The sequence below is a fragment of the Lipotes vexillifer genome, unplaced genomic scaffold (assembly GCF_000442215.2).
Source record: "Lipotes vexillifer unplaced genomic scaffold, Lipotes_vexillifer_v1.1 scaffold1011, whole genome shotgun sequence".
Taxonomy (NCBI): Eukaryota; Metazoa; Chordata; class Mammalia; order Artiodactyla; family Lipotidae; genus Lipotes; species Lipotes vexillifer.
Window position 1 is genome coordinate 1,374,911 of NW_006787698.1, and position 17,056 is coordinate 1,391,966.

At 57.6% G+C, this 17,056-nt stretch overlaps 1 protein-coding gene across 2 annotated transcripts in view; it reads right to left on the reverse strand.

Moving 5' to 3' along the window:
- Nucleotides 1-671: 671 nt before the first annotated feature.
- Nucleotides 672-17,056, reverse strand: part of PTPRS (protein tyrosine phosphatase receptor type S) — a 63,325-nt gene continuing 46,940 nt past the window's right edge. The window contains exons 18-37 of one of the 2 annotated variants that reach the window (XM_007460542.1): nt 16,891-16,988; nt 16,051-16,304; nt 15,077-15,170; nt 14,768-14,983; nt 14,122-14,279; nt 13,582-13,593; nt 13,291-13,403; nt 11,501-11,548; nt 10,128-10,225; nt 9,926-10,049; nt 9,166-9,341; nt 8,967-9,086; nt 5,738-5,892; nt 5,354-5,639; nt 4,946-5,124; nt 4,093-4,219; nt 3,894-4,019; nt 1,797-1,951; nt 1,470-1,605; nt 672-740 (exon numbers count right to left, since the gene is read on the reverse strand). In XM_007460542.1, coding sequence (XP_007460604.1) covers nt 672-740; nt 1,470-1,605; nt 1,797-1,951; nt 3,894-4,019; nt 4,093-4,219; nt 4,946-5,124; nt 5,354-5,639; nt 5,738-5,892; nt 8,967-9,086; nt 9,166-9,341; nt 9,926-10,049; nt 10,128-10,225; nt 11,501-11,548; nt 13,291-13,403; nt 13,582-13,593; nt 14,122-14,279; nt 14,768-14,983; nt 15,077-15,170; nt 16,051-16,304; nt 16,891-16,988 — 2,744 coding nt within the window. The remainder of the gene's footprint in view (nt 741-1,469; nt 1,606-1,796; nt 1,952-3,893; nt 4,020-4,092; nt 4,220-4,945; nt 5,125-5,353; nt 5,640-5,737; nt 5,893-8,966; nt 9,087-9,165; nt 9,342-9,925; nt 10,050-10,127; nt 10,226-11,500; nt 11,549-13,290; nt 13,404-13,581; nt 13,594-14,121; nt 14,280-14,767; nt 14,984-15,076; nt 15,171-16,050; nt 16,305-16,890; nt 16,989-17,056) is intronic. The other variant, XM_007460541.1, reaches the window with a different exon arrangement.

A 17,056-nucleotide genomic window follows, 5' to 3' on the forward strand; every position in this document is an offset into this window, starting at 1 on the left:
AAGCCACAGGGTCAAGCCTAAGCCCGCGCACGCCTGCCAACACAGCTGGCACACAAGAACGGCTGCTACAGTGAAAAAATAGACTGTCTGTCTGTCTGTGAACAGAATAGGAATAAGCCAAGTTTTTCCTTTTAAATTCGTTGACTGTCAAGTCTTCTTTTTTTCCCATTTGTTTCTTCTTTAAAAAAAAAAAAAAAGGAAAAAAAATACACTATTTAAAAAAACAAACAGGAAATGTCACTGGATAGTTACACTGCGTTCAAAAGAGAGCTGCATCGGGTCCCCATCCCCGGCGCCCTCCAGGCTGTGGGGCAGGAAGGCTCCCCGGGGAAGGACGAGGGCCAAGTTCACAGCCCCCGCCCTCCTCCGGTTCTGGGGAAGAACCCCCTTTTGCTCACCGCCTCCCCCCTCCCCCCACCCCGGAATCTCTCGTTTTGGAATCTCGTTCTGGAAGGAAATGAGGAATGTGCCGAGTAGCAAAGGCGGCGGCCGGTCCAGGGGAGTGGCTGGGGCCACGCGGGGGTTTGGGGCTCGAGGGGCCGCGTCGCTCCCGGAGACCCTGCGGAGACACGGCCGCCGCCTCCTGTCCCCGCCGCCGGGGTCCAGGCCTCGGGGCCCGCCCGGCACGGGAGGCGTCGGGACCGCTGGAGTCGGGCCGGGCCGACAAGGCTCTAGGTTGCATAGTGGTCAAAGCTCCCGAGGTACTCCAGAGCCGCCTGGTAGCAGAACTGGTACTCGTCCTGCGTGGGGGAGGGGAGGGGTGGGCCTCTGTCAGCGCCTCTCCTGCTCTGAAGCCGCCCAGGGCTCCCCGGGACCCCCAGAGCAGCCTGCGCCTTCGCTGGGCTCCATCTGCCTTCTCATGTCTTAGGACGCGGCCGCTTGGCCATGCCCTGCGACACGCCCCACCCCGGGGGGCTGGCAGGCTGCCACTTCAGCTCTGTCTCCCCAGAGACGGGAGAGTTTGGAGGACACTGGTTTTTCTTTTGCTTTTAACTTTCTTCCTTTTTTTTTGGCCGTGCCGCAGGGCATGTGGGATCTTAGTTCCCCGACCAGGGATCCAACCCATATTCCCTGCATTGGGAGCGCAGTCTTAACCACTGGACCGCCACGGAAGTCCCTGGAGGACATTGTTAAAATGTCCCATGTGAACTCGATGGCAGGAAGTCCCTCCCTGCTCTGGGCCTCACTTCAGGATTCGTGGCCCGTTCCGGGGTCCTGGCTGAGCCTGACCTCGCTGTGACTCACTCTGGGGCCGGGATGGACGCACCCCTGCCCACTCCAAGGGACGCTTCCCAGCTCTGGGCTTCAGCTCACTCTTGGGTCAGCCCAAAGCAGGAGGGGCTGAGGACCTTCCACCCACAAGCACCCAGAGAGTGGAGGGTGGCTGTGCTCATCTCACAGGGGAGAAAACAGAGGCCCGGGCCAGCACCGGCATGGGGCCCGGCCGCCGCCTCCCGTCCCGCCCTCACCTCCATCTGCACCATGGCTGGCCGCTGGGTCCGCAGCATCTTCACGGTCTGGAAGATGTCCACCACGCCTTCGTACCGCATCCGCTCCAGCACGATGCTGAGCGTGATGAAGACACCCGTCCTGCCCACGCCGGCGCTGTTGGGGACAGTGCGGGAGTTCAGGGGCGGGTGCTTGGGGGAGCCTGACCTAACTGCCCGATTCCCATCCCTCCTGCTCTGATGCCTCCCAGGGATGGAAGGAGCCCAGACGGGAGTGCCTGAGGCTGTCCTCACGAGGCCTCGGTTTCCCCAGCCGGGCCACGGGCCGGGGCTCGGGGAGCAGCTCACCTGCAGTGGACAGAGATCGGGCCGTCCTGGCCAAACTGTTCCTTGGTCTTGTGCACTTGGCCGATGAAGTCTATGAAGCCCTCCCCCGACTTGGGCACGCCCTGTTCCGGCCAGTCCGTGAACTGGAACTGCCGGACAGTCCGGGACTGTCCATCCTGGAACAGAGAGAGAGAGAGCCCAGTCTTGTTATCAAGGTCAGTGGTGGTCACGGTGGTTTTCCCACCCTCGCCAAAGTCCCATCCTCCACCACCAGCCAACACCACCCTCCGTCCTTCCCCATCCTCCACCCCATTTTCCGCCATCCACCCTGACGACTCCTTGTCCTACGCTGTCTAAGGGCACCATCTTTCACTGAGATGCTCCAATCTCGTCTTCACCACCCGAGGATGCCATGCTCATCCTCTAACTTCACCATCCAGTGACACCACCTTATATGGCCATCTTTCACCCCCCCACCCCCGAACTGCTCCTCTCTGCACAGCTCCAATCCCATCCACCACTGCTGTCTGCCATCTTCCATCCTGTGCCGTCCCGGAGTGCACCCAACATCTGCCCTTCTTGGTCCCATTCTCCAGCTCCCTGGCATCCTCCACTCTGCACCATCTCAGAGTACAAGAGCACTGCCCCGTACCCTCACCTTCCAGTGGTGCCATCTTCCATCCCCCACCACTGACTGCCCATTGTCTTCGACCACCCACCAGCGCCATCATCTACTATCCTTCACCACCCCAGGGCGCCATCTTCCACCAGCCACCACTGGAAGCTCACCTTCTACCCGCGTTACCCAACACCGTTACCTCCTAACTTTCACCATCCACTGCGGGTAACTCAGTACTTGAGCATCCCATGATGCCGCCTCCCACTGACGTACTCCATCCCTACCACTCAACCATCCTTCTCGCCAATCCCGTCTTCCCACGACCCAGCAGGGCCATCCAACATCATGGCTCTCTGCCACCTTCCATTCATCACGACCCAATGGTACCATCTTCCATAATCCGGCCCTAGTAATTCAGCACTCTCCCCCCCTCTAAGGACCATCTTCCACTGACGTTCACCACCGTCCTTTACTCATCATCTACCTTTTCCCAGTCACGGTCTCTACATCAAAATGGTGCCATCCAGTGATGCTGTCTTACCCTGATGGTCTCCATCCTCCACCACCTAACACTTCCTTCCTCCAACCCCACCTTCCTCTACCTCATACCATCAACAGCACTGTCTAGTACCATTGATCGCTGAACGTTCGTCATTCTTTACTCTCTCCAGAGTCATTTCCCATTGATCGTCTCCATCTGCCACCGGCCAAACATCTGTCCTCTCCAATCTCATCTTCCTCCACCCGTTGCTGCTAACACATCACCCTTCACTAACCCGTAGTAACCCATGTTCTGTTGGCATTCTCCATCCTGTTATCCATACGTTCCAATCTCCAGTCCCACCTCCCTCCCGTCCAACACCATCCTTGTTTACCACCCTCCTCCACTACCACCCAACAGCAGCATCTTCCACTGATTCTCCAATACCCCCACGCCACCAATCCAACGGCGCCGTCTGCGCTACCCACGCCTGATGACTAACGATGCTCTTTACCCATCGGGCTTTGCCATCCACTGGCAACATCTTGACTGACGGTCCCACGCCCCATCACGCCACCCGTGGCTCCTCCGCTCTTTTCCATCTACGGCTCCGTCGGCCACCACCCGGCACCATCAATGCATCACCTCTCCCCCAGCCCGCTTTCAGCCCTCTAACGCCACTACCCTCCCGTGGGTTGTTGCTTCCAGGGAAACGCCCCACTCACTCCCTTTAACATGATCGCCTTGGGCCGTGTTCCCTAGTGAGCGGCGTGACGCACGCTCCAACGGGGAGGCCGTGGGGTCAAGGCCCTCTCTTCCCCGCACTCGGTGGCGGGAGCGACTGTCCAAATGGCCAGCTCACTTCTTCCAACCAGCCCTGGGGGCTTCTCCTTCCCCTGGGCCTTTGCTTCTACCCCCAACTAGGGAAGCTCTCTCCGGACCACTAGCGGAACGGTGAGCAGCCTGCAGGGTCCGGCCCGGGTTCTGGTCCTTCCCAGCACTCCGACCCCGAACTCACCCTGGCGTCTGTGACCTTGAACTCCCGCAGGATGTACTGAGGCATGTTGTATTCCGCCATCGGATCCACCACAAAGTACTGGTAGCGGGCGGAGCGCTCGGCCGGCCAGTACTGGTGACATTTCTCCTGTTGGGGAGGTGGCCGCCGTGGTCAGCATTGCCCCCGGCCCCTGCCCCTCCCCCCGTGGCCCCCGGCTCACCCGGCCCATCTCCCGCAGCTTGGTCAGCATCACCACGATGGTTGAGTTGTTCTCCCAGAGCATGCGCCAGAAGTCCTCCGTGGTTTCCGCCAGCGGCCCCTGTGTGGCGATGTAGGCCTTCTGCTGCCTGCGGGGCGGGGTGTGTGAGTCCAGGGCCACGGGGGAACCCCGGCCCAGGCATCATCTCCCTCCCTGTCTGGTTCAACCCTCCAAATAATCCCATTTTCCACATGGAGAAACCATCGGCCCGAGAATAGATTCCCGCTTCTCCAGGAGGCTGCAGGGCTGTCTACTGACCTGTCCTGCGTCCCTCCTCTGCCCGCACTCAGGTACCATTAAACTAATTTCCGTTGTTTGCACGGGCCAAGCTCTCCCTAGGGCTATGCATAGGCAGTACCCCCTCCTTGGAACAGCCGCCCTTGGCCAGGGTTTCTCAGCCTCGGCACTACTGACATTCGGGACTGGATGATTCTTTGTGACGGGGCCGTGTTCTGTGCACCGTGGGGCGCTAGGCAACACCCCTGGCTTCTGCCCCCGAGATGCCAGCAGTAATCCTCCTCCCTCACTCCCGTTATGACCACCCAAACGTCCCTAGATGTGGTCAAATTTCCCCTGGGTGGCAGAATTGCCCAGATTGAGAACCTCTGATAGAACCATGTTACGGACAGCAGCCATCACTTAAATAGATGTCTAAAGATTCCCTCCACCTCAGCTGTGACTGAGACTGGCAAGGTCCGTCTAGCTCTCTCCCACGCAAGACTGGAGGCCCCCCGAGGGCAGGGCTGGGACCTTTCTGGAGCCTCAGCATCGCCCGGCAAAGGCCAGGGCCCCTGCAGTGGCCAGGGGCAGGTACCTGTAGCCATCAATGAAGCTGGCGTTAACGTAGTCGGAGCCCTCCACACCCCGGATGGGCTGCAGACAGACCCGTGTGCTCTCGTAGGGCATGATGTTGACCAGGCGGTTCTTGAACTTGTTACAAGGCAGGTTGGCACTGATGAAGCGGGATGTGTGGGCTTTGGAGTTGGCCAGCCGCTGTGGGGACGAGGGACGAGGGGACGGGGGGCCACCATCAGGACAGCCTCCGGCTGGGAACCTGCTTTCCCCAGGGATGGGGTGGGCTGTGTATTTTCAGCCAGGGCACTAACAGGGGCCTGGCAGGCAGGGGAACACCAAACCCCACCCTCTGGTCTCCTTAACTCTGATCTCCCGCTCAGTCCCCTCCCCCCAGCCGGCCCACAGCAACCTCTACCCCCCAGGCCACCTTGAACTCGAGTTCCATGCCGGTGACGTGCTCGCCAGGCTCCACCTGGGTCAGCTTCTGGATGTAGGCATAGAGGCTGCGGGCAGGCACCTCCGTGTTGCCGCAGCCCACGGCCTCCAGCAGGGCCTCATGGATGAAGCTGTACTGGTCCTCGGTCTGCACCATGTAGTTGCGCTGGGACCGCATGAGCGTCACGTGGCCGTACACGTCCACCGTCTTCTCCGGCTTGATCCGCTCAAGCATGGCGTCGATGACAATGAAGCAGCCCGTGCGGCCCACGCCAGCGCTGCGGAGACAGGCAGGGTCATCAGGGGCCCCCTGGGCAAGGGGGTGCGGTGGGTGCGACGGGGCGCAGCGGGGAGCAGGGGGCTGGGACGGGGGTACCTGCAGTGGACCACGATGGGGCCCGCATCCGGCGGGTTGCAGGTCTTGACTCTCCGCAGGAAAGCCAGGAAGGGGGTCGGGTACTCGGGCACCCCGTGGTCCGGCCACGCCGTGAACTGGAACTGCCGGACTTCCCGTTTCTCGCTGGAGCCGTTCTGGGGGCCAAAGGGACACTGCCAGTCACCGCAGCCCACCACCCACGTGCCGGGGGCCACGTTCACACCTCCAGACCACCACTACTCCGAGTGCCTGACTCAGGTGCCCGGCTGCCCCGGGGCTTGGGCGTGTCTCTGCCTGGGAGTTTCACTGGCATCTCACGCTCAGTGCGGCCAGCACTGTGCCCCCCACTTTCTCCCCTAACCCTTTCCCCCCATCTCAGCTGATGGCGGCGCCATCCTTCCACGCACTCCGGCCGGGATTTAGGAGTCGCCCTTGACTCCGCTTCCCTGCCTTCCCACATCCAAGACATCAGTCAGCACCATCAGCTCTGCCTTCAGAGTCTACCCCAAGCCCACCCACTTCTCACTCGCCCCCTCCATGGTGACCACCCTGGTCCAGCCCCATCATCATCTATCCAGACCAGAGCAGTCACCCTGGTCCCCGGGCATCCCTACCGCAGTCTATTCCCGCCTCAGCAGACAGAGGGCACTGGTGAGCACCCAAGTCAGGTCCCGCCCCTCCTCTGCTTCCTGTGCCCCCAGCCCTCCCTGGGGGTAAAAGCCCAAGTCTCCCCTGCAGCCCACAGAGTCCTGCACGACCTGCCCCGTCCCCTCCCTGCCCTCCCCTCCTCCCTCTCTCCCCCTCCCTCACTCTGCTGCAGCCACACTGGACTCCTGGCTGTTTCTCCAACACGCCAGGCACGGTCCTGCCCCAGGGCCTTTGCACGGCTGTGCCCTCGGCCTGGAATGCTGTTACCCCAGATCTCCTCCCTTCCTCACCAACTGCAGGTCCTTCACTACCCATTCTATTCTTCCCTGTTTTATGTGTAAGATTTCCTGTCATTTTACATATTTATTGTCTGTGTCTTGTCCACTAGACTGTAAGTCCCACGAGAGCAAGACACTTTGGGTGTCCTGATGCCCAGGTAAGGGTCTGACACACAGTGCGTGCTTCAGGTGTGAATCAACTGAAAATATGTACTCCCTCGTGTCCGTTGACCGTCTTCTGGCACCTGGGCCAGATGTATGCTTAATGTTGAGAGGCCCTGGCTGGCGGCCAGGGGAACGCTGTGGTGCCAGGAGCACCTCCGCTCCCCAGCATGACACTAAAAAGCGTCCCCTGTCTCCCAAGGCACTAGAAATAAAAACAAAAATAAACAAATGGAACCCTAATTAAACTTACAAGCTTTTGCACAGCAAAGGAAACCATAAACAAAAAGACAACGTACGAAAAATATCTGCAAACGATGCGACCAACAAGGGCTTAATTTCCAAAATATACAGACAGCTCATACAACTCAACGACAAGAAAAACAAACAACCCAATGGAAAAATGGGCAGAAGACCTAAATAGACATTTCTCCAAAGAAGACATACAAATGGCCAACAGGCACATGAAAAGATGCTCAACGTCACTAATTATTAGAGAAACGCAAATCAAAACTACAATGAGGTACCACCTCGCACAGGTCAGAATGACCATCATTAAAAAACTCCACAAATACCAAATGCTAGAGAGGGTGTGGAGAAAAGGGAACCCTCCTAACACTGTTGGTGGGAATGTAAGTTGGTGCAGCTACTGTGGAAAACAGTATGGAGGTTCCTCAGAAAACTGAAAACAGAGCTACCATATGATCCTGCAATCCCACTCCTGGGCATATATCCAGACAAAACCCCAATCCAAAAAGATACACGCACTTCTATGTTCATAGCACCACTATCCACAATAGCCAAGACATGGAAGCAACCTAAATGTCCACTGACAGATGAATGGATGAAGAATATGCAGCACATACATACAATGGAATACAACTCGGCCATGAAAAAGAACAAAATAAGGCCACTTGCAGGAACATGGATGCAATTAGAGATTATTATACTAAGTGAAGCCAGAAAGAGAAAGACAAATACCATACAGTATCACTTATATGCAGAATCTAATGACACAAATGAACCTATCTACGAAACAGAAACACACTCACGGACATACAGAACGGTCTTGTGGTTGGCAAGGGGGAGGGGGTTGGGGGAGGGAAGGAGTGGAAGGTTGGGGTCAGCAGATGTAAGTTATTATATACAGAATGAATAAACAACAAGGTCCTACTGTATAGCACAGGGAACTATATTCAGTGTCCTGTGATAAACCATAATGGAAAAGAATATGAAAAAGAATCTATGTTTATGTATAACTGAATCACTTTGCTGTACCGCAGAAATTAATGCAACATTGTAAATGAGCTACACTTCAATAAAAAAATTTTTAAAAAGTGCCCGCAGGGGCTTCCCTTGTGGCGCAGCGGTTGAGAGTCCGCCTGCTGATGCAGGGGACACGGGTTCGTGCCCCGGTCCGGGAAGATCCCGCATGCCGCGGAGCGGCTGGGCCCGTAAGCCATGGCCGCTGAGCCTGCGCGTCCGGAGCCTGTGCTCCGCAACGGGAGAGGCCACAGCAGTGAGAGGCCCGCGTACCGCAAATCTGCAAAGTGAGCAGAATCAGAGCCAGTTAAAGAGGTGCCTGAAAAAAAAAAAAAAAAAAGTGCCCGCAGACATTGCCAAATGTCCCCTGAATGGCAAAATGGCCCAACTGAAAACCGCTGATGTACAAGGACACACGGAACCATGTTATGCACAGCAGCCATCAGTTAAATACATATCTAAAGACTCCCTCTGCCCCAGTCTCGACTGCCCACTGTGTCTTCCACCCAAGACTGGAAGCCCCTTGAGTGCATGGCCAAGACCCTGCCAGGACCCTGCCATAAACCCAGGCTGGGTGAGGCCAGAGAGCAAGGAAGACCTGGTGTGTGGGGCAGGATGATTGATGGCAAGGGGACAGCAGGTTCACTGCTAAGTAGGATTCTGCTGGTTTGTCCTCCTGCTGTGGCTGGAGACAAGAGCTGTTCCCCTCTGAGTCTCAGTGTCCCCATCCATGAAGTGGGCCACCTGAGAATGTGGTCAGCCTGGGACAACATGGTTTCTTCTCTGTCCCATGGGGAGCTCCCAGGGCAGAAGCTCGTCTTCCTCCTCCACCCCCATCACCCCCGCCCCAGAGCCCCGAGTCCCGGCCTGGGCCCCACCTTGTGCAGGGAGAACGTCCGCACGCAGAACGTGGCCAGCTCGATGGTGTCCAGCAGGGTGACCTGGATGAAGCCGTAGGTCTCCGTGCCCCTGTTGGGCCAGTACTGATCACATTTGATCTGTACCAGGTAAGAGAACAGACGTGAGTGTGGGTCGGAGCCGACTGAGGGCTTGGGGGCCACAGGGTCCAGGCCTCACCCGTGATTTCTCCTCTAGCCGTGTCATCATAACGATGGTAGCGGAGCGCTGCTCCCACACCATACGCCAGAAATCACCGAAGGTCTCGGGCAGCGGCCCCTGCGTGGCAATGTATGCATTCTGCCGCCGATAGCCATCCACGTAGTTGGCGTTGATATAATCGCTGCCCACGATGCCTACAGCCGGGGTGAGAAGCCAGAGATCAGTGGGGGCACTCTGTCCTTCTAGGCTGGTTCCACCTGGTCCGCCACTTCCCACTTATTGGAAGCCCTCCTGGACTGCCCCAATCTGTCCCCAAGGAAATCGTGCGGCGCATACTTCATGGTTTCTCCACCTCAACACTATAGCCATTTGGGGCCGCATCATTCTATGCTAGGGGCTGTCCTGTGCTTTGCAAGTTATTGAACAGCATCCCTGGCCTCTATACCCTAGATACCACTAACACCCCCTTCCTCTAAGCCGTGACGACAAAAATGTCCCCAGACATCGCCAAATGTCCCGAGTGGTGGAACTGCCCTGATGAGCGTCACTGACGTAGAGAAATAGATGGAAATATGTAATGGACAGTGGCCATCAGTTAAATACATATCTAAAACTTCCCAGTGGCTTCTGGCTAGCATCGGACCAGGCCTCAGTTTCCCCACCTGTCCCCTAGCTAGTCCACTCTGGCCTGGCCCCGTGGCCAAGAAGAGGCATGGGGTCTATGCGCTGTCTGTGGAATGAGGCTGGGCATGACGGAGCCTGGGGCCCCACGCGCTACCTTCAATGGGCTGGAGAATGACACGAGAGTGGTCGTAGGCGATGACGTTGGCGTAGCGGTTTTTGGGCTTGTTCACTTCCAGGTTGGAGTGCTCCCACGTGAACTGCTGGCCCGGATCGATGGACTGCAGGGAAGGGGATGCGGGGGGTGTCAGGGTGGGTGTCTGTGGGCCCGGGAGAGTGGGAGGTGGGGGCCAGCTCACCTCGTACTCCTGGGAGAGCTTGAGGCTATCGTTGGCCTTGAGGCGTTCTGTGTGCTCGGCCATGTCCGCGATGGGGATGGGTGGGTGGCTGAGCATGCCTGCGGGGAAGAGAAGACCCAACGGCGTGGCCGGTCACTCGGGGGCCAGCCCGGGGGCCGGGGGGGAGGGCGGGGGGATGCTCTACGGTGTGAGTCTGCAATGGACGAGCTGCAGTTAGAGGGAGTGGCGGGGGGGGGGGAGGGGGGGAGGGGAAGGTTCGGGGCAGCCCCCATGGGGGCAGGGACCCCAGGCCTGCGGGGCTGAAGGGGGAGCACGAGGCGGCGGCTCTGGGCTGAGCCCCAGCTCCCGGTGCCCTCCCTCCCCAGTGCCCCCTGCAACCAGCTGGGGATGCAGGGGCTGGGGAAGGGCCAACCCGCCCAGGACTTCGAGCTCCTGGTGCGTGGCAAGAAGCAGGCAAGTGACACAGAGATGAAGAAGCAGATGCAGCTGGCCGGGCTTCCGGAAATACCATCCCTGGGGCAGGGCCGGGCTTCCGGAAATACCATCCCTGGGGCAGGGGCGGGAGGCCGATACCCCTTTCGGCCCCTTGGGGATCAGAGGGACCAAAAAGTCCTCTGCCAGGTGGAGCTGAGGGACCGGGGAGGGGAGACACGGCGTATGTGTGTGTTGGATGGTGGGGCAGCTGCCACCAACCCCTGACCTCTGAGGGCTCATTTTCTCATCTGGTACATGGGATGGTGACGTCCCTTATCTTTGGAGCCCCCTGTGCGGGGGTGGCTGGAGGTCGTGGGGTGGGCCTGGCTCTTTCCTCCCCATATCTGAGCCTGCCAGACCCCTGTCCTCTCCTGGGGCCTGGTGGCCATGCATGTGCTCACACATTCGCTCTGCAGATATAGGGAGACTGATGGCTATGCGCCAGCACCAAAGCACTGGTGTTAAACCGATAAAGATGTGCTGCGCCAGTTGGTGAAGAGATGTTGGTCTGAGCCCCTGCGTGTTCCCCGCCACCCCGGGTGCTGCCCCGGAGCCCACATCTAAGGGGTCTGAGGCTGGTGTCCATTTGACTGGTGGGTCCCCTATCACATGGGCGATACTTACATGTACATACATGTAGACTAGACTCCCGCTCCCTCCCTCTCTCTCTCTCTCTCTCTCTCTCACACACACACGCACACGCACACGCGCACACACACACACACACACACGCAGTCACAACCCGCGACCTCAGGGCCCGGCAGACCACACCCCCGCCCCCCCTCGAGAAGCCAGCGCAGGACAGGTGGGCAGAGAGAGAGGAGGCGGGATGGAGAAACCAAGGATGAAAACAAACAGGCGCGAAAGGAAGCTAAGAACAGAGAGACACAGGAACTAACTTTCAAAGTGAAACCCCGGCTCCCTGAGGGGGCTGCTGAGGCCTGAATCTGCAGAAACAGCAAACAATAAATAAATGAAAACACGCGGGGAGGCCACCTCCCCCCGCCCCTCGCTGGGTGCACGCACAGCAGCCGGCGGACAGACGCAAAGGGCAGAGCAACGAGTGAGGGACACGCGGCCGCCTGGGCCCCAACCAGAGAACCAACGGCAGCTGCTGTGCTTCCCTCCGGCTGGACATCGGCCAGCCCTGATTTTCAGCTGTGACCTCGGAAAAATCCCAAAGTTTTAGGCTCTTCTATCAACATGTCCCCCCCCAGACCAACCTGGCCTTGGGTCCCGTGTTGGGGTCAGCAGAGGGGATTCTGGAGGAGAGGCAGGATGGTGAGGGAGAAACTTGGGGGCAGGGGAAGGACATACGGGCCCGTGCCATGACCTTTAAGGAGGACAGCACCAATCCCTTAAACATACACATTTAAAATCCTCATTTGGATGGAAACAGAATTGAGATAAGCTGGTCCAGAGACAGAAAAGAGAAGGGAGTACATCAGGGGTGTCATGAGACCTTTCATGATCTCTTATGGACGACTGCAGCCATGAGTTAAAATAAATGATCAAAATCCTTGTTTGGATAAACATGGAACTAACATGAGACAGTCCAGCAGCAGAAAAGAGAGAGAAATAAATACATTAGGAATAGCATGCAAGGCTATACGCATGAGCCCTTCAAGAGGACTGCAGCCATCAGTTCAAATATAAATGTTTTAAAATCTCCATTTGGTTGGGAAGAGTTAATATGAATGAGTTCAGAGACAAGAAGTGAAAAGCTGGGTGCAAGCAGAGAGACAGACCGTTACCATGCTGTGAGCTCATAAGGAGAACAGCAGCCATCAGTTAAGTTAAAAATTCCTTATTTGGTGAGAAGCAGCTGGCATGAGCCCGTTAAGAGGGAGGAGGGGGAGCTTCCCTGGTGGCGCAGTGGTTGAGAGTCCGCCTGCCGATGCAGGGGACACGGGTTCGTGCCCCAGTCCGGGAAGATCCCACATGCCGTGGAGCGGCTGGGCCCGTGAGCCGTGGCCGCTGAGCCTGCGCGTCCGGAGCCTGTGCTCCGCAACGGGAGAGGCCACAGCAGTGAGAGGCCCACGTACCGCAAAAAAAAAAAAAAAAAAGACGGAGGAGGTGAGGGAATGAGAGGATCACTGCACATGAAGATGATCAAGGGCAAGGTCCTGATTCAGTTCTCCCACCAAGCATGGCAGGCGACTCGGCTGAATCCTATTAACCTACAGGGAACTATAAAGAGGCAAGGAGAACATGAGCATCTGTGGCCCTGGAGGGGAGAGAGACAGAGTGTGGTGGAGGTGGAATTCTTACACCTTGCTAGGGGCACATCCCTGGGGATTGGGAAAAACCCTAACACCCACCACTGAGTGGCCTTAAAACTAGAAGTGTGAACAGAAGCAGAGCTCTTTCTGCCAGAAGAAATGAGGATTCAGAAAAGTTTTGCTTTTGTCTTTGTCTGAAGATGTCCTTTAAGCTCCCAGAGAAGACAGCAGCCACCAGTTAAATGCAACTCTTCGAAAGCCTCCATTGGTTGTAAGCAGAATCAACCCATGACAGTTCCAAGCCCGGAGCCACGGAGGAATTTGGGAATTAGGAACTGAGTCGTACCAAGCACAGTTCAGAGGGGGCAGTCCTCAGGATCCACCGAGGTGGCAGCTTCCTCTCTTCCTATGCTACCTCTCCCCTTCCCCTGTCGCTGTCGTCCCTTGCACCTGGGATCAGCACATACCTGGCGTCTGGAAGTTAATGCGTCTCATTTCCACGGGGTCCTTGGGGTGGTGGGGGGCGAGGTCGGCGTTGTTCAGTAGGCATTTGGTGCGGGGCTCTGAGTCCTTGCGTTTACTTTGTAGGAGCAAGCAGACACGCGAACATGTGACCCAGCTGCGCGCAACTGGGGTTCCCACGACGACGCACAGACACGTGTGCAACGGCTGGAGCAGCCAGGCGCCCGCTCACCCAACAGGCACGACGCCACCCCAGTTCCCCTCCTTGGCCTCCAAAGGGCAGGACCAGTTCTTACCTGTCAGGCTTACTGCTCCCGAAAACAGACATAGGTGAGGAGTGGGGGCGGGGGGGGGGGGGAAGAAGACAGGGGAGGGTGTGCTGGCCATCAAGGGCCTGTTCTGTGACTGTGGGTGGCTTTCTTTCCCTCTCTGAGTCTCGGTCTCCTCTAGAAAATGGGGCGAATCCTTCCTGCGTGGGTCCCCCGCCACAAGGAATAACATCTCAGCCCTCTCTTTCGAAGCTGGGACACGTCCCACATGACCGCGTTAAACTGGACAGAGGCAGCCCCCACCCCAAATCTTGCCGAGTGGAGCGCGAGACGTAACAGGAGTCAAATCACTGGCTGGGATGGAACCCGAGCCCTGCCATTTCCCAGGCTGTGTGACTTTGATCAGGTGGCTTAATTTCTCTGAGCCCTGGTTTCCCTGGCTGGACCATACAGGGCTTCTGCGATGATCCTCTGAGATGACCGTTCCCCCCTGGATCTTTCCAGACCCCCCTCCTTTTTTAGGAAGGCTTCCCTCCTGTCAAGTGGGGGGCGGGGCAGGGGGCTCACTTCTTATAGAGCAAGATGGCAATAACGATGCAGATGATGAAAACCACAGCCAGCACGGGCCCGATCACCCAGATGAGCCCCTCCTCGCCGTCCACAATGGGCTGCGGGTCTGGGTTATCCAGCTGGAAGGGGTCTGAGAAGGGGCTTGCCGCAAATGTCTGCAGGAATGGGGTGGGGGGACCTCCATCAGTGCCCGTCCTCCTCACGGTGGCCACATGGGTCTTTCTCAAACACAAATCCATGTCCATCCCCTACTCTAAACCCTCCTACAGCTCCCAAGAACCCTGACCCTAGTGGCCTACATGGCCCGGCCCTTGCCAATCTTCACTCTCCCCCTTCCTCACTCTGTTTCAGCCACTCTGAAATCCATTTTGCTCCTCTCGCACCCCAGACCTTTGCACATGCACACTGTGGGATGCCCTTTCTTTACCGAACTCCTACATATCCGTCAAAGCCCTAGTTCCAAAGTCCTTTCCTCTAACAAACCTTCCCTATGGGATACCCTCAACCTCAAACCGTTCCCTCTGCCCAACTCTGACCACAGTTAGGAGGATCTGTGTCTGGTTCTGAGGTCAGGGCCCTAGGGACTGGCCTGCCTCACTCAGTGGGTGTGGCTCGATATGGGCAGACACCATTTGGGACTTACGGGTTCGCTCTTCTGCAGCACAGCAAGCACAAAGAGAACATATCGGTGGCCAGGCTCCAAGCCCCTGTTGTCAAAGCCACCGTACTGCTTCTGGTCACCGGGATGGAAGGTGGGTGGCAGCACTGAGAAGCGAGCCGCGATGTAGGGCCGGGGCACCTCCAGCTGGCGCGAGTGCCGCAGGCTGCGCCTCTGCAGCCGTGCGATATCCTGGATCAGCTGTGGGAACAGAGATGTGGGCTGCTCAGAACCTGGCTGGGAGCAACGGGGCTCACGAAAGCTGGGACGTGTCTGGGCCCCACTGGCTCTTACCTCCTCCAGGTCCATTTCCTCTGGGCTGCCCAGCGGGGTCAGGAACTGGCCACCACGAGATTTACGCAGTGGCACCATCACAATGAAGTAGTTCCTATCAGGAGATGGAGTCATGGGGGGTTGTCTACTAGCATGACCAAGGGATGCCATCTAGGGCTGAGACGGGGAGCCGCCCCTTTCTGAATCTTCCCTTCTGCTCATACGTTGGGCATATGGCCCCAGTCGCATAGGACGATAGTTCCTGATTCAAGCCTCCAGGCTTTTGATGATACTGTACCTTTTGCCTAGAAAGCCTACCCTGTGAAATTACAGCTGACCCTTCAACAACATGGGGGTTAAGGGGGCCGACCCCCTGCGCAGTCAAAAATCCACTCGTAAGTACAGTTGGTCCGCTGTATCCATGGTTCTCTATCTATCTGTGGATTCAACCAGCCGTGGATTGTGTAATACTGTAGTCTGTACTTCTTGAAAGAAATATGCATATAAGTGGGCCCATGTAATTCAAACCTGTGCTGTTCAAGGGTCAACTGTATATTTCTCAAACTCCTATACATCCTTCAAAACCCCAGCTTCCATGCCCACAGTTTTGTAATCCTCGATTTTTCCCTGCTTCCCAGAGGCCTCCTCTCCTTATTGGGGACTCTCAGCCCTGGTGCCTCTCACTGCCACACCGTGGGACTGAGGGTGTCTGTGTCCAGCTCTGTCTCCCCACCAGTCTAGGAACCTAGAACCAGTAGAAGGTCAGGCACATGGGGGCGTCAGGGAATGCTCAAGGAGCAGACACGAGGCCACGTTTAGCGACATCTACGAGAAGCACTGGACCTTCAGGGGAACCACACGGGGTGGGGCTGATGCGATCTCTTTCACAGACAAGTGAGGAAACTGAAGCACAGAGAGATCAAGCGGCTGGCCCCAGTCACAGAGCTGGCTGGTGGAGGGGTGCAAAACCCCTGAGGGGGGCGAGTTGAGCTTACTGGACAGGCACAGGGCTCTGGCCGTCGGGCAGATACACCACGATGTAGCCTTCGGAGTCAGGCTTGGGGGTCACGCTGGGCTTAGAGCTGAGCAGGTTGAAGGCGGTCCAGGCAGTGACCGTCTGCTGGAGGCCACCCAGGCTGCTGCCGCGGTTGGTCAGCACGAAGTTGTAAAAGGTGTTGGGCTTGAGGTGCGTGATGAGCTTCTTGGTGGTGCGGCCGTCCACGTCCAGCGTGAGCCCATTGTACTGGATCTGTGGGACGGGCCAGCTCAGCAGGGCTCTGGGTTGAGCCCCTGGTCCTGACCGAGCCTGGATCCCAGACTTAGCCCTGACCCTGCCAACTGTGACCCCAGACTGAGCCTCAATCCCAGCTGAGCCCCAATTCTAACAGAGCCTTGATCCCAGACTAAGTCTTGACCCCAAACTCAGCCCCAACCCCAGATTGAGCCCCGAACCCAGGCTGAGCTTCAATCGCAGCCAAGTCCTGGCTCTAAGTCCCAATCCTTAAACAGCCCTAATTCCAGACTGAGGCTCGAGCCTAGACTGAGACACTGGGCCTGAATCCTAGCTGAGCCCCGATCCCAGGCTAAGCCCCAGCTCTGACTGAGCACTAATCCCCTACTGAGCCCCAAACCCAGACTGAACTTCAACCCCTGGGACTGATCCCAGGCTAGGCCCCAATTCTAAGCCTTGATCCCAGACTAATAAGTCTTGACACCAAACTAAGCACCAACCCCAGACTGAGCCTCAAGCCTACCCGGCGGTGAGTCCAGCTGACCCGCAACCCTGGCCCCAGCCCCGGCCGAGCCCCGCCCCACGACTCATGGGGAGGCTGCACCTTATAGGGCGTGGGCGAGTGGTAGTTGTCGGGGAACTCCCAGCTGAGCAAAACCGCCGTCTTCATGACCATCTTCACCTTGAAGTTCTTGGGCGAGACTGCGCCAGGCGGCGCGGCAGGCGGGAAAAAGCAAAGGAGAGGTCCCGTGAGTGCTGGGGGGCGGGGG